General features: G+C 44.1%; 1 protein-coding gene across 4 annotated transcripts in view; it reads left to right on the plus strand.

Moving 5' to 3' along the window:
- Nucleotides 1-27,262, plus strand: part of CCDC88A (coiled-coil domain containing 88A) — a 552,486-nt gene that overhangs the window by 450,329 nt on the left and 74,895 nt on the right. For all 4 annotated transcript variants that reach the window (XM_030196448.1, XM_030196447.1, XM_030196444.1 and 1 more), the window contains 4 exons: nt 2,946-3,160; nt 24,241-24,324; nt 25,222-25,425; nt 25,757-25,828. In XM_030196448.1, the coding sequence (XP_030052308.1) occupies nt 2,946-3,160; nt 24,241-24,324; nt 25,222-25,425; nt 25,757-25,828 (575 nt within the window). The remainder of the gene's footprint in view (nt 1-2,945; nt 3,161-24,240; nt 24,325-25,221; nt 25,426-25,756; nt 25,829-27,262) is intronic.

Raw genomic sequence — 27,262 nt, forward strand, 5'->3', positions numbered from 1 at the left:
CCTAAGTCCAATTTAATAATGGTCTATGGACTTTTCCTTTAGGAAGCTGTCCAAACCTTTATTAAACTCTGCTAAGCTAACCGTCTTTACCACATTCTCTGGCAATGAATTCCAGAGTTTAATTACACGTTGAGTGAAGAAACATTTTCTCCGATTCGTTTTAAATTTACTACTTTGTAGCTTCATTGCATGCCCCCTAGTCCTAGTATTTTTGGAAAGCGTAAACAGACGGTTCACGTCTACCCGTTCCACTCCACTCATTATTTTATAGACCTCTATCATATCTCCCCATAGCCGCCTTTTCTCTAAGCTGAAGAGCCCTAGCCACTTTAGCCTTTCCTCATAGGGAAGTCGTCCCATCCCATTTATCGTTTTCGTCGCCCTTCTCTGCACCTTTTTTAATTCCACTATATCTTTTTTGAGATGCGGTAACCAGAATTGAACACAATATTCGAGTTACGGTCGCACCATGGAGCGATACAAAGGCATTATAACGTCCTCATTTTTGTTTTCCATTCCTTTCCTAATAATACGTAACATTCTATTTGCTTTCTTAGCCGCAGCAGCACACTGAGCAGAAGGTTTCAACGTATCATCAATGACGATCAGAGAACTGGGAACAGATCTGGTGGGAAGGAGAGAGAGCTAGGGATGAGCAGAAAACTGAAGGGTTGAGCCTGGGGGAAAGAGCAGGAGGGATCCATAGTAAGTGAAATAGGGGATTGATCTCGGAAACCTTGGGTGTGTTCAAGCTAAAGGGGGACCAGAGTAGAATGTTGGAGAGAATAGAGACAACAGCAGGGGTAAGGGTGTCAAGCCTGATTGGGCATGAGAGTGATAGGCGGAGGGGCCTGGCTTTATGATTGTAGAAAAAAACTGTACAGCAAATATTTTGAGGAATAACTTTTCTACATTGAATTATAAATAAATACAGTGGGACCTGGTAATGCAAAACAATTTAATCAGACAGGAGAGGCTCTTGCCAAGTTAAATCTCACTAAGTGGGCCAGGAGGGGATATTCAGTAGCACTTAACCAAGCAGTGCCACTGACTATCCCCTCCAACTGCTGCAGCACTATCTGAGCAGTGTTGGGTTGGTCAGGGAGCAGAATTTAGGCAGAGTCAAGAGTTACTTGGGCAAAATTCAGTGCTGGTGCCTGCATAGCTAATCAGACATGTTAGGACCGCCTAAATAGCAGCACTAATTTTGCTAGCTATGATGGTATAATACTAGATATCGGTCATGCCTGCATAACTTAACGGATATCACGGCTGATGCAGATATTCAGTATCAGTGCGCTGGTATGGCCCAGCACTGAATATCCGGGTTTAAATTAGCCAACAGTGGTCAGTGTTTATAAAAATATTGACCAATGCTGACAATATTGACCCAAGTGATTATATTATGAACATATACGTTTTATTTTTTTTATATCAGAAAGAATAAAAATGAAGTAGAAATTATTTATTTTCATGCATTGCCTTTTGGCCTTCAAAATAAACACAATAAATAGAATACAAATATATAAAATATAAATCAAATACAAATAAAATATACATACAATTCAAATTAAAAATTCAGTCATATATTAAATGCCACTGAGGGAGGGGCCTACAAAGGCAAAAGTGCCTAGGACCCACAAAAGTCAAAATGTAGCCCTGTTTATGAACAAATAAAGTCTGCAAAATTTTGACAGTTTTATAATATTCTTTACAGAATTTTCCAGGAGTAACAAATATAAATTGTTTCTTATATTAGGGGGCCCTTGTGACAAAACAGTGGGTTTCTGAGCCTATGAACTATATTGTTTTGCTGATGACGTGTTTCTCCTGGTTGTTTTGCTTAACCCTCCATTGCCCCATGTAAACCGCATTGAGCCTGCCATGAGTGGGAAAGCGTGGGGTACAAATGTAACAAAAATAAAAAATGATATGTGTTTCTCTTGGTTGGCCAGCAGATGGCAATTTTTGTTTTCTTTTAAAGCTGTACCAGAAGTGAGCATTTTCTTTTTCCCGCTAACTATGAGGTAATGTGTTAGCAGTGCTTTTTTTGTAGGAAAAAAGGTACCGGTACTCGTTATGGGTGGGATCACCATCTATGGCTCTGCCCCTATGGTAGCCACACCCCTTATACGAGCCATGGCGTATATAAGCAGTATCATTGAAAATACTATACCAGTATAGGAGAAAAAAATAATGTGTGATTTTTTTTTCATTATAAATAATTTCTATAAGCTGTTACAGCTCTAGTATACACAGTGCAAAATAAGACAGCAGATATAAATTCTCAAATTGGACATCTTCCAAACACTAAAATGAAAATAAAATAATTTTTCTATCTTTGTTGTCTGGTGACTTTGTTTTTCTGATCATGTTGGTCCCAGTCTCTGATTCTGCTGCTCTCTACCTGTTCCCTTAACTCCGTTTCCTTGGATTCCTTTCCATTTATTTCTTTACTTTCCTCCTTTCTTCTTCATTTCTTGCCCTACATCCATAGGTAAAAGCTGGGTCCTCTGAGGACTTGACTGGAGTGGATCCAGCTTTTGCCTATTTTATTCATCCATGTGCAGTTTTTCTCCTCTTTTCCCTTTCCCTCATCTTGTCAGTATGCATTTCCTTCCTCTTTCCATCCACGTCCAGCATTTTTCCTCTCTCCCTCCATCCATGTCCAGCATTTCTCCTCTCTCCTCCCCAATCAGTTGGAGGAGGGTGCTAGTATAAAGCACAAGCGGCAGGTGTAGGTGGACCTGAGCTGTGCTAGGGACAGGCATAGCTCAGGTCCACCTGCTCAGGTGGCTGCAGGGTTAGCCCCAGGCGGGTGGCTAGGCATTTCATCACAGCCCTAATGAAAAGTTTAGCTTTCAATAGCTAGTCACAAATTTATTAAGTTAGCCCAGAAAAGAGGTATCATTAAAACTTATTTGTGACCTTATTTGTGATATTAGGAGGGGCAACTGGATAACTTTAAAAATGAAGAAATTGATAAAATCCAAGAAAGATGGTAACCGTGAACGTCTGAGGTCTCTGACTCTTCCATCTTCCCGGTCTGAATCCAATGAAGGATTTCTTCAGCTACCCCATCAAGATAGTCAGGATAGCTCTTCTGTTGGCTCAAATTCATTGGAGGATGGTCAGTCTCTGGGAACCAAAAAAAGCAGCAGTGAGTACTTCTGGAAACTGTTTTACATTAATGGGTAAGATTTTTGTGATAAACATCTCAGTTTTGGTTAACAGTTCAAAATGGCATCAAAAAGTCCACTTAAATTTTGATATAACCTTTGTTTTCATATTTAAATAGTCGTACAAACCTTACCTGGCTAGAATATTTTCTTATTTTGGCCCATGAGTTGCCTCCTGATTTTTAGAGCTTCCAAGTTAGAAATGTTGCGCTTTATACACGAGCCTTCATTTGTAATTACCTTGTCTTTTCCCTATTTTTCTCTTCCCCTCTCAACTTAGCCCAGCCATTGCGATGATAGACCCCAGCCTTAGGCCACAAACTAGAGCTCCCTCTAGAAAGTTGTGAATGAAAGCTGATGGTGCAGTAACCTAATAAAGGCCAGTTTTTATTTAGGTGGAAGTTTCTGATAGAAAAGTAAATTCCATATTTAATGAAACCACTTGACATTTCTCTGTAGGTAAGTGCATTATTGCATTAAAAACTCCTCTGTTCCCATAGATTTGCACACATTTTTTGAAGCTCTACACTTGAGCTTCTAGAAATATCTGAAACAAGTACATTAGAGCATCACTGAAGGCCCTCATAATAGAAAACGTGTATTATGGAATTAATTATTTTATTTAAGAGTATTTGATTGACCGCACATTTGTGTATGTAACCCAGATAATAACCATGGCAAAATAACATACAACTACTACTTTATAAAATAGAATAAAATAAAATAGACAGCAACACCGACGAGATGGGGTTTGCATAGCACAACATCAGATTTCCAAAATACTGTAGACAAATAGATTAAAAATGGGAATCCCACAGATAAAAAATAGTCTGATGATCAGCATTAAGAATAGGCCTTAAACCTTTTGACACAGGATCGAGAGGGTCAAGACTAGACAGCTGAAGGCCATGAAATGAGCTGTATCTAACCTTATTCTAGAGCATAGGGAATGACCAGAGGATTAGTATTGGAAGAATGCAGTGTACATGTGGGTTTTTATAGGATGAGCTTGGAGGAAAGGTAGAGTGACAGCCTAGTATAATGTGTCTTTTCCTAGACTGGGTATCAACTTTATAGATGGTTGAAAGGATATCAGATTTATAGATCTAGATACTGGCGTGGTGCTAGTTTTGGATGAGGCTATATCAAGAGAGATGGAGCAAGAGGGAATTGTGGATGTTTTTTTTTACTGAGGAGTGGAGTGTCAGATGAAATAGGTGGAATTACAGTAGGTCAGCTTCTAGTTTAAGATTAATTAGATTGCTAAATTTGTTATTAGAGAATCAGTGGAGATGGCCAGAAAGGACCAGAATGCACTCTGGTCCTTTCTGGTCATCTACACTGTTTCTCTGTTGTATCTTGAGGTGCGGAGGCTTGTCCCTTTTTTTTTTTGTTTGTTTTGTAAGTTCGTTATTAGACCAAAAGCATTTTGCCCTTCTGATTTGTGCTTTTGTTAAATCTAGATTAGATTATTGTAATTCATGTTCTCCGAGGACAGGTAGGACAGTATATCCTCACATTTGGTTGATGTGATCTACGGAGCCCCAGTACAGACTCTGCCCAGCATTCCTTCAACTTCTGGAAGCGCAGGCATACTGTGCATGTGCCTTCCCACCTGCATAATTCGCGCAGGACCTACAGTTTCTTCTCATCCGTGGAGCAGAGAACACATGTCTCACACTATCTGTTGTGCATTTTTTGCCTCACAGTAAACTTTATTGCTGGTCTTCCTGCCCTTTAGTTTTGCTAGCATGGGACCTTTTTTCTTATTTTCCCCTTGTTTTCTTAGAGGTTTTTTTTAATCCCTTTTAAGTTTTCTTCTTTTTCTGCAGCTCCTGGCCTACTTAGGCCTGAGCTCCTGGCCAGGGTTTTTCTGTTTAAAAAAAATAAAAAGATTTTTACAATTGAGCTATTTGATTTTGCTGTGACTGTCTTCCCCGTTATGTCCCAGAAGCCTTCCAGTGGGTTTAAGTGATTCACAGACTGTTTGGGGCCTGACTGTAAGTCCTCTTACTGTTCTCTTTGTGCTCAGAAAAGTCAGGAAGCCCTGCTTGAAAAACTTTTTTGGCACACCAAAGTATGGTCCATTGACATTGGCATCAAAGGCATTCAGAAGCTGCACTGGACAATTGAGATGCATCAACATCGAGGAGGTCTCCTCCTGTTCTCGACATTGGGCATCGTTAGTGCCTGCTTGGATTGAGCATCGTCAAATCCTACACTAAGGACTCATAAAGATTCCGCATCATCCTCGTTGGCACGAAGGGACTCCAATGTTGTGCATCAAGCAAAGATGAAAGAAGCACCACCATTGATCTTCATCGAAGCATAGTGCCAGGAGCTCCAGGACACCTTTGCTGATACCCAAGAAGTGTTGGCACAGTGAAAACTGCTCCCCCCTCCATAGAAATGGTGCCAACGTGCAATCTCCTTGAAGCCGGGACCCCGCCTCTAAAATCTTTACAGGCTGTCTCTACCCTGGTGCTGCCCTCACCTTTACTGATGCCTGCCCTTGAGGAGAAGCTCTGGGTCATGTTATAGGAGGAGCTGAGGAACTGTGTTGCATTCTATTTCGGCACAACACCGACGCATTGAGGGCACCGGTGGTGCTTCAGCCCATCCTGGAGACCCATGCCCTTTCTGTTGGTGTTTGTTTACACCGGTGCCTCGTCAGGCGTCAGAGCCAGTACCAACTGATGTGATGCTCCTTTCCATCTTGTCAGAGGAGAAAGTGACCCTGGAGTCTAGGAAGGAACTCGTACCATGGCGCTCTTGCCCAGAGCCTGGTCCCAGATTAAGACATCCTATGAAGAGTGCTTTACTGAGGTGGGTTCAGACTGCTCTGGGGATCTGATGTAGATTCAGAGGACATCTTAGAGGGAGAAATCCTTCAGAACCTTCTCTGTCACACAAAAGCATAAAGTCTCCCCCAGAGGATGTCTCTTTCATCAACTTTTTGAGGGAGATGGCTGAGGCCATCCCGTTTAAGTTGAAAATCAAGGACGAACCGTGGACCGAGATGTTGCATGTCCCTGAATCTGACTCGCCTCCTAAGGAAGCTTTGACAGTGCCCATGCACAACATCATAGACTGCACAGGTGAAGGATTGGGAAACCCCACTCACTGTGCAAGTTGTTCCAAAGAAGACAGACTCTATGTACAGAATCAAGAAGGCTCCCAGATTTGAGAAACCGTAGCTTCCACACCACTCTGATGGTCAAATCAGCTCAAAAGAGCCAGAAGCTCACAGACCCATGCCTCGGCTCCCCTGGGCAGGAATGCTTGCACTCTGGAGTCTTTTGCAAGGAAAGTGTTTCAAGACTCAATGCTTATTTTTCGCATCCAGTCTTACCAGCTCTATACAAGCATCTACTTGGTGCGCAGTGTACTGGGGCTTGCGGACACACTGCCTCCAGAGAAGGCCATGGGAGTCCGCCAGCTCACAACTAAGCAGAAGGAGTGTTGAAAGCACATAGCCCAGGCAACTTTTGATGCTTTTGACGTGGCATCCAGACTTTCTGCATAGGTATTAGCATTCGCAGACTCCCATGGTTGCGTGTTTCAGACCTGGAACCAGCAGTTTAACAAAAGTTGGCGGACATCCCTTACCAAGGGAACAGTCGTTTTGTGGACAGCGTGGAAGAGGGCGCTGACCTCTTTAAGGAAAGGACTGACACCATGAAGTGTCTGTCTAGGCCCGCTCCTTCTGCGGCCTCCACTTCTTGGAGGTTTTTGGGCAAACAAGTTCCTACTACCCTCAAAAGCATAGGTTCACTTCCTTGATTTGCACTCCCCAGCAGACCCAGGCCTCTCACTTCTGCCGTCGGCATTAACGACTAGGAAACCCTAGCCAACACCCTAGTCTAAGCAAGCTTTTGTCTGGGAAGGAGGCTAATTTTTTTTCTGACCAAGGCAGCCCTTAGTAACCTTAGACCGGGGGTACATCAAATAGTCCAGGTGGGTTACACCCTCAGTTGGCATCAACCTCCTCCAAATTGCCCACTCAGTGCTTCAAAGTAGAGAGTTGCACGGGGACAGAAATCCAACCCGTCCCCGCTGGAATCTAACCCCACCTAGTCCCACAAGAATTTAATGGTATATTTAAAAAAAAATTCCTGTCTGCTCTCTCAGTCTCTCTCTGGGTTCAAGCCGCAGTACTGCAGGCAAGGAAGGAACAGAAGTTGTAACACTCTGACGCGCACATGTAAGACTTCTCTGATTCACTGGCACTGTGTGCTAAGAGATCACCAAATGAACACGCCAGTAGGTCAGGTGACATCTGATGCTCGTGCCTATGTCAGAGCTGAGGTCTGCGCATCAGCTCAGGAGCAGAGAGGTTTAATAGTAACCTAGTAAATGACATCAGATAAAAACCGGAACGGTCCATCCAGTCTGCCCAATAGACATTATCAATTCATGATTAAATCAACAATGAATGTGATATTATATACTTGATTATGGTCTTTCTGTGGCGTTTTAGGGACATAGACCATAGAAGTCCGCCTGGCCCTATCCATGTGTTCCAACTGCTGGAGTTACCCTCAAAGCCCACTCCAGCCTATTCATCTTCTCATGTGCTAGACACAGACCATAAAAGTCTGTCCAGCACTGTCCTCATGTTCTAGCCACTAAAGTTGCTGTCTAAGCCCTTTCCAGCCTATCTTAAACCAGATTGCCATATATAAGACACAGACCATACAGGTCTCCCGGTATCGACCCTAGTTCATCACAGCCAGAGTCGCCATCTAAGTGTCACTCGACACATCCACATTCATGCAGCCATTTAAGTTTAGTTTTTTTTATAACTTCCATTTTCTATTCCATATCATCAAGCTGATCAATCCATAGACTGGTGGGTTGTGTCCATCTACCAGCAGGTGGAGATAGAGAGCAAACTTTTGCCTCCCTATATGTGGTCATGTGCTGCCGGAAACTCCTCAGTATGTTCTCTATCTCAGCAGGTGGTGGTCACACACAGCAGCAGCTCTGGCTAGGCCTCCAAGCCTAATTTTTAGGTTTTGTTGAGTGCCTGGGGTTGAGGGCTCTTTTGAGCAAGTGCAAACCTGGTGGTGCCAGGTCCCTCCTTTTCTCCCCCCTCCCTCTGGCTCCGTTAAAAAAAAAAAAAAAAAAATTTTTTAAACGGCCTTAAAGGCGTTTATTTCGACGTTTATTTAAACGTTCATTGCAGCTACTCACTGGGACACCAGTTCGTTACAGCTCGGAGCGGACAGCAGGTAATTTTTACCTTTTTATAGCGGGCAGGGGGTTCCCCGATTCTTCTCCTCGTGGCATATGGCGTCGGAGGGCGAGGGCGCAAAGGGTCGCTCCCCGGATCGCTTGAGCGCTTCTAGAGGGGATGCGGGGGTCTTACAGCCTGATTCGCCCTTGTTGGGTGACAGTTTTGTGACCGATGAATGTCCCGGTCCTTCCTCCGGCGTGGCGGTTTTTCCCGCCATAAACGCCCATCCCCCGCTCCTCGCCTCCGCCATCTTGGCCGGCCACGCGGCTCGGACGGCTTCTTCGTGGGCCGCCCTTGAGGTTGGAGACATTAATGCCATGAACGCCCTTAATTTGGGCGACGGCACAAAAGCGGCTAAAGTTAAGCGCCGTTCTTCCCACGCGGCTCCTTCGCGGAGTGTCGCGCCGGACGCCATTTTGGATGCGCAGCATGTTTCTCCCCCGCTCTTGCGAGCGCCGGTTGAGGGTGCGTCTAGGGCTGTTGCCCAGGCTGCGGAAGTGCACAGTCTGGGGGGTTTCTCCCCCGAGTTTGTTTTGCTGCTGCATCAGGCTTTCCTCATGCAAAACGCTGCCCCTGCTCCCTCGTCTGGTAAAGAGGTTGAGGTTCCCAGAGGTAAACGCCCTCGGGTTGATTCCCAGGCCTTGGAGGACTTTGTCTCCTCCGATGTAGATGAGGGCAGCGTGTCTGAGGTCTCCCAACGGTCCTTTGCGGATTCCTTGGAGGAGACGGATCCCCGCTCGGTTGGAGCGGATGACCCCTCTGCAGCGCGGCTTTTTAGCCCAGAGGATTTGCCCAACCTGTTGTTACAGGCCATGGACACTTTGAAGATTTCCTCTCCGGAGGACGTCTCTCCCTCAGCCCCTGTTGGCTCTGCCATTATGCTGGGGACGAAGCGCCCGCCTAGAACCTTCCACGTGCATGATGCCATGCACACCTTGATTTCGGCTCAATGGGATGTCCCGGAAGCGAGCCTTAAAGTGGCTAGGGCTATGTCCCGCCTCTATCCTTTGGCTGTGAGTGAACGTGAGGCCTATCTGTGGCCTACCGTGGATTCTTTAATCACTGCGGTGACTAAGAAAACGGCGTTGCCGGTGGAAGGTGGCACGGCCCTAAAGGACGCCCAAGACAGAAGATTGGAGGCGGCCTTAAGGTCGTTCTTTGAGGCGGCTGCTTTAAGTTTGCAGGCCTCAGTTTGCGGCTCCTATGTGGCCAGGGCGTGCCTGACTATGGTGCAGCGGGCTTCCCCCTCGGATCATTCCTTGAGGGCTGATTGGCCGGCCCTGGAATCGGGCTTAGCCTATTTGGCAGACTTGCTGTATGATGTCTTGAGGGCCTCAGCTAAAGGCATGGCTCAGACAATCTCTGCGCGGCGGTGGCTTTGGCTGAAACATTGGTCTGCTGACCACGCCTCTAAATCCCGCCTGGCTAGATTGCCTTTTAAAGGCAAGCTGCTCTTTGGGGTCGAGCTGGACAAAATCGTGACCGATCTCGGCACGTCTAAGGGCAAGAAATTACCAGAGGTCAGGGCTCGGGCTAGTACTCATCCCGGTACCTCCAGAGGACGGTTGCAGGAAGCCCGTCGGTACCGCCCGGGCAAGTCGGGTTCCTCTGCCCCCTCTTCCTTCAAGAGGAATTTCTCCCCCAAGCAGCATTCCTTTCGCAGAGACCGCCATCCCGGAGGTGCTTCCTCCGGTCCTCCTCCAGGGTCTCGTACCCAATGACGGGGCCTTGGTCCACGCCTCAGTGCAGATTGGAGGACGGCTGTCCTCGTTTCTGGGCGAGTGGACCACAATAACTTCAGACGCGTGGGTGCTGGAAGTCATCAGAGACGGCTACAAGCTAGAGTTCTGCCGACCCTTAAAAGACGGGTTTGTACTCTCTCCCTGCAAGTCTCCGGTCAAAGCTGTGGCAGTGCAGCAGACCTTGGACAATCTGATCCGCCTGGGCGCGGTCGTTCCTGTGCCAGAAAGTCAGCTTGGCAAGGGACGTTACTCCATTTACTTTGTGGTACCAAAGAAAGGAGGTTCTGTCCGGCCTATCCTCGACCTCAAAGGGGTCAATCAGGCCTTGAAAGTGCGGCACTTTCGCATGGAGACTCTCCGCTCTGTTATAGCGGCAGTGAAGGCAGGAGAGTTCTTGGCTTCCTTGGACATCAAGGAAGCGTACCTGCATATTCCCATCTGGCCTCCTCATCAACGCTTCCTGCGTTTTGCAGTCCTGGGACGACACTTCCAGTTCAGAGCCCTCCCATTCGGGTTGGCTACTGCTCCGCGGACCTTTTCCAAAGTAATGGTGGTCATCGCGGCCTTCCTACGAAAGGAAGGGATACAAGTCCATCCTTATCTGGACGACTGGTTGATCCGAGCCCCCTCTTATGCAGAGTGCGGCAAAGCTGTGGACCGGGTAGTTGCTCTTTTGAGCTCCCTGGGATGGATCATCAACTGGGAGAAGAGCCAGCTGCGCCCGACTCAGTCCCTGGAGTACCTGGGAGTTCGATTCGACACCCAAGTGGGCAGAGTGTTCCTGCCAGACAATCGGATTGTCAAACTTCAGGCTCAGGTGGACCAGTTCCTGGGAGCCTCTCCTCTTCGGGCTTGGGACTATGTGCAGCTGTTGGGCTCTATGACGGCCACGATGGAAGTAGTGCCCTGGGCCAGGGCTCATATGAGACCACTTCAACACTCTTTGCTGCAGCGCTGGACTCCGATGTCGGAGGATTATGCTGTGCGACTTCCCTTGGACCCAGCAGTGCGCAAGGCGCTGAGCTGGTGGATGCAGACAGACAAATTGTCTGCGGGAATGCCTCTGGTGACCCCAGAGTGGATTGTCGTCACGACGGACGCCTCTTTGTCGGGCTGGGGAGCCCACTGCTTGGGAAGGACAGCGCAGGGGCTCTGGTCTCCTGCAGAGGCAAAGTGGTCTATCAACCTCCTGGAACTCAGAGCCATTCGGTTGGCGCTTTTGGAGTTCATCCCGGTACTGGTGTGGAAGCCTGTACGGGTCCTGTCGGACAATGCCACGGCTGTGGCCTATGTCAACCGCCAGGGAGGTACCAAGAGCGCCCCTCTAGCCAAGGAGGCTATGTATCTCTGCCAGTGGGCGGAAGCGAACCTGGAGCAGCTTTCAGCGGCCCACATTGCCGGAGTCATGAATGTCAAGGCGGACTTTCTCAGTCGCCATACCTTGGAGCCCGGAGAGTGGCAGCTATCTGCTCAGGCGTTCTTGGACATCGCGAAGCGCTGGGGCCAGCCGAGCCTAGATCTGATGGCGTCATCGGCCAATTGCCAAGTGCCGCGCTTCTTCAGCAGAGGACGGGACCCTCGATCCCTGGGAGTAGATGCTCTTCTCCAACAGTGGCCGACACAAGAGCTCCTCTATGTGTTCCCGCCCTGGCCCATGTTGGGCAGGGTGCTAGACCGGTGGCAAAGCATCCCGGCAGGGTAATCCTGGTGGGTCCGGATTGGCCCAGGCGTCCCTGGTATGCGGACTTGATCAGGCTCTCAGTGGACGATCCTCTGCGACTGCCAGTGGAACAGGGCCTGTTACATCAGGGTCCCGTGGTGATGGAGGATCCCTCCCCCTTTGGTCTTACGGCCTGGCTATTGAGCGGCAGCGTCTGAGGAAGAAGGGCTTCTCAGACAAGGTCATCGCCACTATGCTGAGAGCGAGGAAGCGCTCTACTTCTACTGCTTACGCCAGGGTTTGGCGTATCTTTGCAGCATGGTGTGAAGCAGGCTCTCTTTCTCCCTTCACTGCTCCAATTTCTTCAGTGTTGGCGTTCCTGCAAGAAGGTCTGGAGAAAGGCCTGTCGCTCAGTTCCCTTAAAGTCCAGGTAGCGGCTCTGGCTTGCTTCAGGGGCCGCCTGAAGGGTGCTTCCCTGGCTTCACAGCCAGATGTGGTGCGCTTTCTCAAGGGAGTTAATCACCTGCGCCCTCCTCTGCACTCAGTGGTGCCTGCTAAGAGCATTGCAGAAGCCGCCTTTTGAACCCTTGTCGAGGGCATCTCTGAAAGACCTGACGTTGAAAGCAGTCTTTTTGGTGGCTATCACTTCAGCCAGAAGAGTTTCCGAGCTCCAGGCGCTCTCATGTCGAGAGCCTTTTCTGCAGTTTACTGAGGCAGGAGTGACTATTCGCACAGTGCCTTCCTTTCTGCCCAAGATTGTTTCTCGCTTCCATGTGAATCAGCAGCTCTGTCTCCCTTCCTTTCGTAGGGAGGACTACCCAGAGGAGTACTCTGCTCTTAAATATCTGGATGTGAGACGAGTCATCATCAGATACTTGGAAGTGACCAATGATTTCCGGAAATCGGATCATCTGTTTGTCCTGTTTGCAGGTCCTCGTAAGGGTCTGCAGGCTGCTAAGCCTACAGTGGCAAGATGGGTCAAGGAAGCCATTGCAGCGGCTTATGTGGCAGCGGGGATGGTGCCGCCTATCCAGCTGAAGGCTCACTCCACGAGAGCTCAGGCGGCCTCGATGGCAGAGGCCGGATCCGTCTCCTTGGAAGAGATATGCAAGGCGGCAACTTGGGCTTCGGCTCATACATTCTCCAAGCATTACCGGTTGACTGTGGCTGCACGGGCGGAGGCCCGGTTTGGAGCTTCAGTGTTGAGGTCAGGGATTTCTATGTCCCGCCCTGGGTGAGTACTGCTTCAGTACATCCCACCAGTCTATGGATTGATCAGCTTGATGATATGGAAGGTAAAATTATGTATAATCATACCTGATAATTTTCTTTCCATTAATCATAGCTGATCAATCCATAGCCCCTCCCAGATATCTGTACTGTTTTTATTCTGGTTGCATTTCAGGTTCAAGTTTAGTCTTCAGTTACTTCAGGAGGACTTCGTGTTCAAGTTCTTCCTTCACTTGGATTCTTCAAGAGTTGAGACGAGTTTGTGTTACAGTGAGCTGCTGCATTCCTCTCCCCTCCATTTTACGGGGCTGGATTGAGATTTAAATTCTGCCGGCACTCCCTCCTGCTTCGTGCGGCTGTAGGGCAGCTTTGTACCCCTCCCGCTTCGGCGGTGTTAGGGTCAGTCAGCTCCTCCCGCGGTTGCGGTTGCAGGATAAGCCAGATCCCCCCGCATCGGCGGGTGTGGTGTCCCTCCCCCGCTCCGCGGGGATGAGCTGGACGGATTCCCCTCCCCCACTTGTATGGGGATGAGCTGGGTTAATTCCCCTCCCCCGTTTCGGCGGTGGTGAGCTGGGCAGAGTGTCCCTTCGTGGGTGTAATTCTCTAAGTGCTGAGTCCTGCGGATGGAGCTTTGATATCGACATACTGAGGAGTTTCCGGCAGCACATGACCACATATAGGGAGGCAAAAGTTTGCTCTCTATCTCCACCTGCTGGTAGATGGACACAACCCACCAGTCTATGGATTGATCAGCTATGATTAATGGAAAGAAAATTATCAGGTATGATTATACATAATTTTACCTTTAGAGATCCTCTATGTTTATCCCATGCCTTTTTGAATTTCATCACCATTTTGTATCTCTACCACCTCCTTATTGGAGACTTTCCGCATGTGTGCTATTAAAGCAAGAAGGAGGAGGAGGAGACAGAACTCAAAGAACTTGGTACTCGGTAGGTGAGAGGCTGGCACTACATTTCCATGGGAACCCTGCAGGAACTGCTTCCGTCCCCACTGGAACCCCGCAGAACTGCTTCCATCCCCGAGGGAATCCTGTTCCCGTGCAAGTCTCTACTTCAAAGCTCGGCTCTCAGCATCAGGAAGTGCTTGCAGAGGAACTCTCTTCCCTTTTATATTTTTTATTATTTTATTTATACATTTTAAGAATAACACACGATGTGGGGCATAATTGAACGGGGTGGCCAAGTTTTCCTGAGGACATCCTCGCAGGATATCCCCGCGAAGGGGCGGGGAAACCCATATTATCGAAACAAGATGGGCGGCCATCGTTTGTTTTGATAATACAGTCAGGGACGCCCAATCTCAACATTTAGGTCGACCTTAGAGATGGTCGGCCCCAATTTTCAGCAATAATGGAAACCGAGGACTCCCATCTCAGAAACAACTAAATCCAAGCCATTTGGGTCGTGGGAGGAGCCAGCATTCATAGTGCATTGGTCCCCCTGACATGCCAGGACACCAACCGGGCACACTAGGGGGCACTGCAGTGGACTTCAGAAAAAGCACCCAGATGCATAGCTCCCTTACCTTGTGTGCTGAGCCCCCCAAAACTCACTCCCCACAACTGAACACCACTACCATAGCCCTTAGGGATGAAGGGGGGCACCTAGATGTGAGTAGAGTGAGTTTGTGGTGGGTTTTGAAGGGCTCACATTTAGCACCACAAGTATAACAGGTAGGGGGGAGATAGGCCTGGGTCCACCTGCCTGAAGTGCAGTGCAGTACCCACGAAAACTGCTCCAGGGACCTGCATACTGCTATCATGGAGCTGGGTATGATATTTGAGGCTGGCATAGAGGCTGGAAAAAATATTTAACATTTTTTTTAGGGTGGGAGGGAGTTGGTGACCACTGGGGGGAGTCAGGGGAGGTCATCCCCGATTCCCTCCGGTGGTCATCTGGTCATTTAGGGCACATTTTTGTGGCTTGGTCGTAAAAAAAAAGGACCAAGTAAAGTCGGCCAAGTGTTCGTCAGGGACACCCTTCTTTTTTCCATTATCGGCCGAGGACGCCCATGTGTTAAGCACGCCCCAGTCCCGCCTTTCCTATGCTTCCGACACGCCCCCATGAACTTTGGTCGTTCCCGCGACGGAAAGCAGTTGAGGACGCCCAAAATTGGCTTTCGATTATGACAATTTAGGCAACCCTGGGAGAAGGATGCCCATCTCCCGATTTGTGTTGAAAGATGGACGCCCTTCTCTTTTGAAAATAAGCCTGAAGATATCTCTTGTATCAGAAATACAGAGCATTATATAAAGCAAACAAAATCATCATACAAGGAAACAATTTCACTTTTCCTTAGACCACTATAGGGTAGGGAGGAGAAACCTGAAAATAAGTAGGAGATAAAAATCAAGAAGAAAAGAAAAAGGATATTAAAGAAAATGCTTAACAGGCTATCCCTTATGGTTAATTTTACTCAAAATGCAAAGCAAGATTATATTAAACTAATTTCTTCAGATTCAGGAATTCCCTCAACTCCTCTAAAGAAGACATACTTGGATTGCCCATATCTGATCCTACATTTAGACTAATAATAAAAGTGGCTCCAAGATTTTTCACTTCTTGCCTCATAGCAAGAAAAGCTTTTCTATGCTCCTACGTTGGTTTTGTCGCATCAGGAAATATTCGCATTTTATACCCAAAAAATAAATCTTGAGAATGTTTAAAGTATTGTTTCATAATTGATGTTACATCTGGTTCATATACCAAAGATACTAACAAAGTCATTCTCTGAAATATTTCACTAACGCTTTCCTCAAGGGTATCTGAGATATTATTCAAGTCCAAAGATTGTTCAAGAGTTAAATCCTCTCCCGCTCTGCCTTGAATATATTTTGAAGAAACTGGGAAATAGAAAATCTTGTTTATAGGAAGTAAAGCATCAGAGGAAAACGTCAGGACATCAATTAAATATTTCTTAAACAAATCCAAAGGTGTCATGGTTGAAGACTTGGGAAAATTCAGGATTCTTAGATTAACTCTCCTGTTCTAGTTCTCTAACTGCTGTAATTTGCGATGCACTATCAGTCTAACCACCACTGCAGCAGCCTTAAATTCCTGTAGACCTTTAATTTCAGCCTGTATTAGATTAATTTGACCAGATAATTTCAATTTCTCAAATTTATTACACGTTATCAAATTTCGAACCTTGAATAAACTGATTAGCCCATTCTGGAATTGATGTTAGACAGGTAAGCACAACAAACTCTTCCTGAACCCAAGTAAAACCGAGCTTCTCTGGGTCCCTAACACAAGTGGAAACATACCAGACATCAAAATCCCTTTTGGGAAGTATGAACTCCCCCTCAAATTAGAAGTCAGGAACTTTGGATTACAGTTAGATTCAACACTTACTCTGATTCCCCAAATCCAAGCAACCTTCAAGAGCTGCTTCTACTATTTGCGACAGGTACGCTGTTTCTCTCCTTACATCGAGAAGGTAAACCTTATCCCAGTTGTGCATGCCATGGTAACATCAAGACTAGATTACTGCAATGCACTATACAATGGTCTGACTATAAAGGGTCTGCACCAGCTCCAGTTGATTCAGAATGCAGCAGCATGACTCATAGAAAGTTGCCAGCGACGTGACCACATCACATCATTTTTGCAAAAACTTCATTAGCTACCAGTACAATGCAGGACTAAATTTAAAACTATGTCTGATCTTCAAGGCCCTGAAAGGAAATAGCCCTGAGGATCTGAAGAATAGGATGCTCTTCTACACACTGTCAAGGACACTAAGGTCCTCCCAAGGACTTTCACTAACTACATCCTCTGCAAAAGGCATTGCACGATGTGATACTTGCAAGCAAACCTTCTCCAGAGTAGCCCCCACACTCTGGAATGCACTGCTTGAAAGGCTCTGCTTAACACAAGACTAGCTCTACTTCAGGAAGCAGGTGAAAACTTGGCTCTTCTACCAAGCCTTTAACGGAAGAAGTAACTAACTTGTTAGTCTCACTCACACACACAAGGATTGACTCGGCTGCACATACTGCAGCGGGACATGTTTATCCACTCCTACCGTAATTGAGATAATATTTAACCATCTCTCTGACCTCATGTGCAACTTTCTTCAAATCAGTCACCTTACTTTCTAATTCTTTCTACTTTCTTACCCATCTATATGTTACATCTTTGCCTTACCTTCACTACCAATTATAATGTTCTATTACATATTCTGTTAACATTGCAAGTAGTATACCATGCCATACTTTGTATTGTTAGTTGAATATTTTTACTGCTGTAATTGCCTATTGCTCATATTTGCTCTATTCTTACTGTACACCACCTTGAGTGAATTCCTTCAAAAAAGCGGTAAATAAATCCTAATAAATAAATAAATAAAAGATGTTAACCTTCAAAGCTGTCTTTGACAAGATAACACCAAAATCTTGAATGGATTTCCAGATGAGATCCAAAGAAACCGCTATGGGAACCTCAAACTCAGCTTTCGTTGTTTGTTCCTGCAGACAAGTTCCTGGCATTCCTTGCTCACGAAATGCTACTAACGCCAATCTTGCGACATAAGGAACATCTTCCGGAGTCACCATCCTGACCGAGGGGCACTGTGGTGTATTTGTAACTGGTGGAGATAGATATTTCATGCCCCAACGAAGGGGACACTCCTTCGTCCTCCTTTTATGCAGAGCCTCCACTCCCAGTACATATCTTAGAGAGTTGAACTGCAAAGCTGTTGATTAGCCGCTGGTTAGGGGATCTTGCCAGGTATTTGTGACCTGGATTGGCTGTTGTTGGAAACAGGATACTGGCTAGATGGACCATTGGTCTGACCCAGTATGGCTTTTCTTATGTTTTAACAATTCCATCTCTTTTCATTAGTAATGATCAGCTAGATATTGCATTTTTCTTGTACAATATCAGCTGCCTGAGCACTTCGACTTCTCTTGTTCCATAATGCTGCACACTTTGCCATGGAGCTTTAAAAAATATTCTTGTATGCTGTTCAAGCATCTTTGAATAATAGCTACCAAGTTTAGAATGTGTGCAGCACTTCGTTGGTGTGGTGACAAAGAATACCGCTCTATAGGCTTGCTAGTCTGTAATTTCCCGGATTACCCCTGGAACCCTTTTTAAAAATCGGCATTACATTGGCCACTCTCCAATCTTCAGGTACTATGGACAATTTTAATGATAGGTTACATATTATTAACAGCAGATCAGCAATTTCATGCTTGAGTTCTTTGAGTGCCTTTGGATGTATGCCATCTAGTCCAAGTGATTTACTAGTCTTTAATTTGTCAATATTAGTAAAGATATAACCTCCTCTGCTTCAGATTCCTGAGGGTTAAGAAACAAGCCATGATCATCTGAGTCATCCGAAAACAAGCAGAAAGCTATCTATGGTTACTTCAAATGTTTCAGCAAACATGATTAAGCTCCTGAAAATTCAGCAAATTCATCTGCCAATGGAAAATACAAATGCATTAAGTCTAGTTAGATGTATGTAAGTTTGTTACTGTTTGTCTATATTCTTCAATCAAAATATGACTCAACCTGCGCTAGCATATACACGTAGAGAATATCACGTGTGATTCAGAAAATCCAAAACGGGGTCAATGCAATAATTAGTATAACTTCTTACAGTGATTTGAAAATAGGAAGACAGAAAAATTAATCATACATACCTGCATGTGTTTCTTATCGATGTGCTCAAAGGTTTGTGGGTTATTGGACACAATTTGCACTTAACATATTGTTATCTTTTTCGCGTAATCAAAATATTTGTCATAAACAGAGTGCTTAAATGTCGAAGTCCCAGCCATCTTTGCTATCACCTCAGGTTGCATGCTTGAACAATTTCACTGAAAAGGAAGTTTGCCGGAAACCAGAAGCAGCTCGATAATGTTCCTAGTGATGCAAAGAAAATCAGATGAATGTCACTAAACGTAACTTTATGAAGTAATGAGACATCTTATTACTCATTAGTGAAAAATGTAATGATTAGAGTTACTTCATTAGATTTGCACAAAAATAATCGTTACAGTTACTTGTTACTTTTAAAAGTAATATATTTAGTAATATCTTACTACCCAACACTGTTTCTGTCATGTAAAATTTGGATGTTTACAGATTTAACGAAAGACTCAAGACAGCAGAAGGAGTTGCTTTTGCTGAAACCTGGACTACTGCAATTTGGGGCTCTATATTTTCTTAAATTCCCATGCAAATGTGAGATGTAGAGGGGCATTTTCTATAAAATGTCTAAGTCCAATTTTGGACGTTTTGTGCTTGCTGCTTTTTCTTTTAGGACCATTATGGGAAAAAAAATATCCAAGCCCAAAAATCAGCCATTGGAATGTTGGGAGGCCATCATTCTTAGTAGACTAGCAACACAGGCATCCCAGAAGAACAGTGGGGAGTCTAGAAGACACTGAAGTAGACTTCACATAAAAGGTCCCAGGTACATATCTCACCATAACACCCTTATATTGTATGGTGAGCCCTCCAGAAACAGAGAAAAACCTACTGTATCTCACTGTATACCACTACAATAGCCCTCAATCTTGCATGTGTCACCTATATGTAGGTACAGTAGGCATTTAGTAATTTTTGGAGGGCTCAAACGTTCCACCACAAGTGTACCAGTTAGAGTGGAATATGGGCCTGGGTCCTCTTCTTTACCGTCCACTGCACTGACCACTAGGCTACTCCTGGGACTTTCCTGCTACTCTAACAAGAATGGTCATCATATCTGAAACTGTCATAGAGCCTGGTATGTACTGTCATTGTCATATCTTAGGGGGGTGGGAGGGGGTCTGCGACCATTAGGGGAGAAAGGGGGTTATGCCTTAATCCTTCCAGTGGTCATTAGATCATATAGGACATCTTTTGGTCACTTATTTGTGATTGAAACAGGTTTAGCCAAAAAGTCAATTTTGTACCTAGACATTTTCATTTTGTTTCCTTACTGCAGCAAAATGTCTATCTTTTGTTGCCACCCAGGTCCCGCCCAAACACATCCCCTTGAAATTTGGATGAACTGTGGAAAATAATGTCTAAAAACAAAGTGTCAAAAATCTGAATTAGGATCTACCACCTTATGATGTTTTTGGGACGTATTTTGTTTGGAAATCAGTTAAATTTTTTTTTTATTCTGCACATCTTAACTGTGTCTTTGTTTCAGCTAGGACTATACCAGTTCCTTCTCTAATGGATCTTCTATTAACATCTATAATCAAGGTTTAAAGAAAAATGGCTTAGAATTGTCTTTAACCATCTCTTAACTTTCTGCTTTGGTTAATATTTTCCTTGGAATTTGGATTTTCCATTATTGGTGAACTTTATGATGCTGTTTTTATTTTATTTTCTTCTTTTCTCTCTTATTTTTAGAGCCCTCAGTATGGGCCCTAAAGTGAATGGGTTAGAAAGTGATTGATTGAAAGTCAGTAAAGGACAGTTGTAAATGGGAGCTCACTCTGGGGAAAGGGATATTACCAGTGGTGTGCTGCTGGGATCAGTCATTGGTCTGGCTCTTTTTAACATTTTGGTGAGCAATATTTCAGAAGAGCTGTCTGGTAAGGTTTCCCTCTTTGTGGATAATACCAAAATCTGCAATAGAGTAGACACCTGATGGTGTAGATAGCATGAGGAGGGATCTAGCAAACCTTGAAAAATGATCTAGAATTTGGCAACTAAGGTTTATTGCTAAAAAAAAAAAATGCAGGTCATGTATTTGAAGTGCAAAAACTGAAAGCATTGGTATAGTATAGGGGGTGAAGTACTTCTATGCATGAAAGAAGAGTAGGACTTGGGATGGTTATGTATGTTAACCTTACGGTGGTCAGACAGGTGGAAAAGGCAATGGGAAAATCCAGAAGGATGCTTGAGTGCATAATGAGAGGAATGGACAGAAAGAAAAGGGAAAGGAGATGGGATTTGATATACCTCCTTTCTGTGGTTACAGTCAAAGTGGTTTACATATATTCAGGTTTTTTCTTTTGTACCTGGGGCAATGGAGGGTTGAGTGACTTGCCCAGATTCACAAGGAGTTGCAGTGGGAATCAAACCCTGTTCCTCCGGTTCTCAGTCCACTACACTAACCATTAGGCTACTCAAGGTGATAATGCTTCTGTATATGTATCTGGTGAAACACAATTTAGAGTACTGTATACAGTTTTGGAGATTGCACCTTCAAAAAGATATAAACAGGATGGAGTTGGTCCAGGAAGTGGCTACCAAAATGGTCAGTTGTCTTCATGATAAAGCATATGGGGACAGACGTAAAGATCTCAATATGTAGAGGAAAGGCAGCAGAATGGAGATATGATAAACATTTGAATACCTCTGTAGCATAAATGCACAGGAGGCAAGTCTCTTTCAACTGAAAGGAAGCTCTGGACCAAAGGGGCATAGGATGAAGATGAAAGAGAATACACTGTATTTTTGTTTTTTGCCAAGTGCAGGAGAAAATGTATTTCTGTTTCTCTTTTATCAGTATTGCACTGCTTATAGAGTCTGGCTTTCTAGGATGAAGGGATCTCCATTTCATATTTGTCTGCATGTTTGTTTTTTGTGTGTGTTCTCTTATTTTGTATCTGGTTAGAGTCTGTCCATGTTCTGTATGTGTGACTGAGGTGAAGGATTTTGTTAGCATGTAGTGTACAGCTTATACTAGTTTCCCAGTAGTAGGTGTATTGGTGCTCTAGGGCCACAGCACCGTCTTTTCATAGGTAGGTTGAGGCTGTTATGGTTTGGTAAGCGTGCCGTATAGGTTTTGAATGTCTTTTTAGGGTTTTGTGCTGTTTTGCAAAGTGAATGACCCTATTTGAAAGCAGTCCCCGGCACACAAAATCAAAATAATCGAGACTAATAGTCTCCACATGCTGTAGAGTCACCACACAATCAAAAGCCCATGTACATTAAACAAAGTATCTTCCATTAGAAAGGAGTGTGTGCTGTTCCTGAGGTGATAAACACAATTGAATATTTTTTGCATGATGTGTTATAACGGGGGTTAGTTCCATTGTTGGGGAATATGGTGGAGGTTCAGAGTTTATATTGAGAATTTTGTTCAATCCCATAGAGAATTCAGACTTCACCCCCTGAAACTGGCTGAAGGGAGAGGGTTTCTTTATGCATAGAGGGTCCTGGTGTCTTATATTGCTAATTTAAAAAGGGGATGGGGAGGGATGTGATGTTGATGGGCATGATGTGTGGAAATGTCACTTTGGCTTGCCCCCTGTTGCAACTCCAAATATTTTGTCTACACACCCCACTGCAGTATGGTGACCTTATTTTGTATTCCCAGTGGCCTGTTTACTAACCTACAGCAAAATAGGCCAGTACTTAGTAAACCATTACCCCCCTTTGACCTTTTGCAACTTCAGCAGTCTCCCTCCTTTTGATTTGCTTATTTGACTTTCCTGAAAAAGGGTTCCATGTAGACATGAAGATTCATTCCTACAACATTGTTGGAATATTATGTTGATTGAACCATAAGTTTTCACAGCTACAAAGAATCTAATGCCTCAATACTCAAAATTAAAAAAAAAATTCAATGTTCAATGGAGAGAAGGAATAGAAGAGACTAGAGGCATGTGTTCACAATAAAAACAATGTAAAATAGAATTGAATGGAAGGATGAATAAAAAATATAAGATTTTCTGGGGTCGCTAGTACATGCCTTTTAGAATTTTTTCAGGCGAACACCCCTTCAAGGTGCTTCCATTTTTCAGCTTCATAGGACCCTGAGTCATAGTATGCCCCGTAAAGATTTTACTGCAGTACTCCAGTTATAGCATTTGGAGTTGGGTGTTAGATTGACTAATATTTTGTTTTTCTCATTATTACAAGCAGTACCCTTCTCTTAATGGAAGTGCTGCTCTGAGGGAGTGCTGTTTCCGTATTTCAACAAGAGCATACTATCCGCAGAAACAGGCTACAGAGCAGGAGTGGTTTCGACACCGGGGTGTCTTAAGTGTGGGGCAGTGGAATGTGCCTTCTCACGCTCTCTGGAGTTGGCCCAAGATCCAGTATTTCTGGCTCTAGATGGTACGGTTTCTGGAGGAGCTCTTGGGAAGGCACATTGTGCTCTCCCCTTTGGGTCTTCTTTTTTTTAAACAATCTTTCTATAGTCATATGAAAAAAAAGGGGAAATGGATGTTATTGGGTAAAGCATGTATTGTCGCTAAAAAATGTATTTTGCAATGTTGGACGGGGAACGGTTTGCCATCGCACGCAGTGGAGAAATTTATTTATTTATTTATTTATTTGGATTTTGCTCACACCTTTTTCAGTAGTAGCTCAAGGTGAGTTACATTCAGGTACACTGGATATTTCTCTGTCCCAGGAGGGCTCACAATCTAAGTTTGTACCTGAAGCAATGGAGGGTTAAGTGACTTGCCCAAGGTCACAAGCAGCAGCAGTGGGATTTGAAACGGCCACCTCTGGATTGCAAGACCACCTCTGGATTGCAAAACCGGTGCTCTAACCACTAGGCCACTCCTCCATACCTAGGCTAGGGACACCCGCTTTTCTTAAAGCAGTGTAAGCTGTTTTGGTCGATTTGGGAAGTGTATGTTCAATCCCTGCCGGTGTGAGCAAAAAGTTTAATCTTATATGAGTTAGCAATGTGAAACCTTGTTCTGCATTCTGTCAGCATCCATAGGGAATTCTGTAGGGATGTGGAGGTATTGGGGGAGGGGGAGAGATGAACCTACACATGTGAGTGACTTGTAATTTCAGTTATTGTAGATACATACTGGCTTTTGTTGTTGTGGCTGAGTTCACTCAATAAACAGATTATTCATAAAACGTATCATAAGCAATCAAAACGATGGATTAACAAGTAGCAAAAGTTAAAGGACCTTCTTTATTTTATTAAATCATCTCTCATCCAGAACATTCATTTCTTCTACCATAAGAGATAAAATTTATACCAGATTATAGCGTCTTATGGACATTATACTGCTCTTCAAAATGTTTGCCTCCTTTTGGCATTTTGCACGTTTACGTGAGAATATATTTCATATTTCATCACCATTCAGTAACATGGATATATTAGTTTCTTGTTTAGTAAACCTACTGAAACTCAAACATATTCATTTCTGTCTTTAGTTTCAGCATTTAACTTCCATCTGTTCTCTCCCTTTTTTTCTTTTACTTCCTTGTTTTTGTTTTTCCTCATGCTTTGACATAAAAGTGGTTGCACTGAAAAGACTGCCTTTTTTGAGGAACAGACCGAAGGATAAAGACAAAATGAAGGCCTTCTACCGTCGCTCCATGTGTAAGACTTTATGACAGTTCAGCTTCTTTCAACTGGCTGCACTGATTACCGTTATTAATTTTGTACTAACTTTTCCCTGGACTGCGCTACTAAACCAAGTCTACAAGGTGCAAATCTTGCTACAGTACAGGGATGTGGAGCAGGCATGATTATTTTGGCATTAAAATCAATCATGCATAAATATGTGTATGTAAATCTTTAATATATTGTGATTAATAAAGACACATATATTCATACTCTATATGTTAATTATAAATGTCTGCCTACAGTGCATATTATATAAGATGTACTGCTTTTTAACGTTATATGCTGTTAGTATTTTTAAACTAACAGTTACATAACAAAAGGATTGCAGCCATATGTTATAGATATGACTAGCATCATTGCATTTTTTAATAAGAAAAACAAATCCAATTTCAATTGATGTTCATATAGTTAAAATTTTGTAATTCAGAGTACCATCTCTTTTTGACTTTTTCATATAATCTACAAAATATAGTATTCTTGCAGTGACCATGGACCTGTCTCTATTTCCAGAATTAATATTGTATTTTCATCTTTGTACATCTCATTCAGCTATTTCATTTTGTCATTCCAGTGCAACATGCCCATGCATTTCATTGGATTAGTAGCATGGCAGACGTAAAAAAATTAATATGACAAGCAAAAAGAAAAAAAATCATGTGGAAAAAGTGTGGAAAAATTTTTAGCTTGTAATACATTCATTCATTTAGCTGAATGCATGGCCTAATCTGGTTGACCTTGTGACTGTAGCTTTGTATATTCATTATGCTTCAGTGCTTGATGAAATGTCACAAAGCATTATACATCTCAAGAAACAAGACTGAAAACAAATACTGTCCCATGCTGATTCATTTGATTTCATTTGCATACCAGCCATGAATGATCTGCTGCAGTCCATGGTCCTAGCAGGAGGACAGTGGACAGGTAGTTCAGAGAATCTTGAGTGTCCTGATGATATTCCTACTGGGAAAAGGAGAAAGGAATTGGGATCTATGGCTTTCTCTACTACCGCTATCAACTGTGCAACTGTCAACCCTTCTGCAAGCTTCAGAACCAAGCAGTTGCTTGTAAATAAAGGTACAAGCAATGTAGTTATTGAGTTGTGCTCTCTGTTTATTTTTTTTTTTGTTTTTATTTTCCAACAGCTGTCTATGTAACTCTATTCTGGTCCTTTCAGGTTTTACATGTTAACAATAAACAACCTATAGAGCTCAGATAACTTGAAATGTGCCTTGTTGTGGCAGCTGTGAAACACTTTGAGAGCTTTTGTGTGTGTGTGTACGTGGAGTGCTGCAGTATTGGATTGAAAGTAATTTATCATCAAAGTACAAAGATAAACATTTTCAAATGACGTAAATATATTCAAAATGTATATCTCACTTTTTCCTTCTGTTTTTGTACCTTGTAGATACAACATCATTTGAAGATGTGAGTCCCCAAGGAGCTAGTGATGATTCTAGTACAGGATCAAGAATTCATGGTAGGTCTTAATAAGAGATTTACCTAAATAATTGTATAATATGAACCTGAACATGCTGGGGAGATTTTCACCTTATTGAATAGCAATAATGCAAACCAGTATGTGGATGGTGTTTTGCATTTTTCTTAAATAAGCTTCTGTTTTTTATTTATTACAATTGTTATCTCTTCCACATGATATAATAATTCTGTTGTGTTGAGTAAGATATAATGTTCCTCCTTAAAACAGCTTTGTCAGCTTCCCAGAACAGAATCGGATCAGAAATATAGTGATCCCTTTTATTTGGCAGCATATTCTTTCCATTTACCAAATAAGTAATCATAAAACATGACATCATGATATAATTCTCTAGGAAAACACCTGTGAAAACCCCTTAGGTCCTTTGGATCTGTTAGTCTGGTTGTGAGCCCTTGAGCCCAGGCCGAGGCCTAGAATAGTTGTTAGGCCAAGGCCGGGGTGGTCCGAGCAGGCGCTACACACTACCCCAGCTACCAAGTCCTGCACTCACACGCAGCAACCACTTGCACCTCCAGAAAAGGGAAGATAGGGCATTCAGAATTCAAGCATGTGGGCCTCACGGCCTAACCGGAACCGAATCGTATGTAGGAAGGGGAGAAAGAGGAAAAAACGAGGAGGTCTCCACAGGAACTAGAGCACCAGCACACCTACGGTGCTGGCAAAGGACTCATAGGAAAAGGAACTGACAGATGTATCTACAAGAAACACAAGGCAGTGCCCTAGGCAATCAAGGAGAAAAGGAAGCACACACAGAAACACGTCAAGCAGTACCCCATGGCACACAAAGGAAATGAGGGACTGCGAAAAAAAGATACTGTAAGCAGAGACCCTCAGCGGACAGGAGTGGGAAAAGTCAGCAAAACAGAGTGCGGTGCCTAACACACCCCCAGCATAGAAAGGAACAGTGCTCAGCAATACAGAAGATAATTACAGCAAAGAAAGGACTGACAGTCACAAGGGAAAACTGCACCAAGCAGACAACTGCCAGAAGCAGAGAAACTCTGAAGACAAAGGGTTAAACCAAGCTCAAACACACAGCTGCCAGAGGCAGGGAACACTGCAGACAACGGGTTAATCGGAGTACAGGGAAAGAGCACACAAACAACCCCTTTGGGAGAAACAAAGGGTCCCAAGCCTGCTAGAAGGGCAGGACATACAAATCAGAATACAAACACAGCAACAAAGGGTAACTCCGAAGGAAGAGGAACCAAAACAAACAAACTGGAATGGAATGAGGAAGGAACTCACCACACAGCACCACAGCCAAACAGAGAGAATCCCAGGTGCAGTGTAGAGAGATAATTAGATACACGCTAGAAGCAGCCGGCAAACAGAGACAGAGGAACAGAAACTGCAAGCAAGGTAAGGAGTAATCAAACCCCACGAAAGCACAGAGCTAATAGCTCAGACAGAGCG

Source organism: Microcaecilia unicolor, chromosome 3 (genome assembly GCF_901765095.1).
Source record: "Microcaecilia unicolor chromosome 3, aMicUni1.1, whole genome shotgun sequence".
NCBI lineage: Eukaryota > Metazoa > Chordata > Amphibia > Gymnophiona > Siphonopidae > Microcaecilia > Microcaecilia unicolor.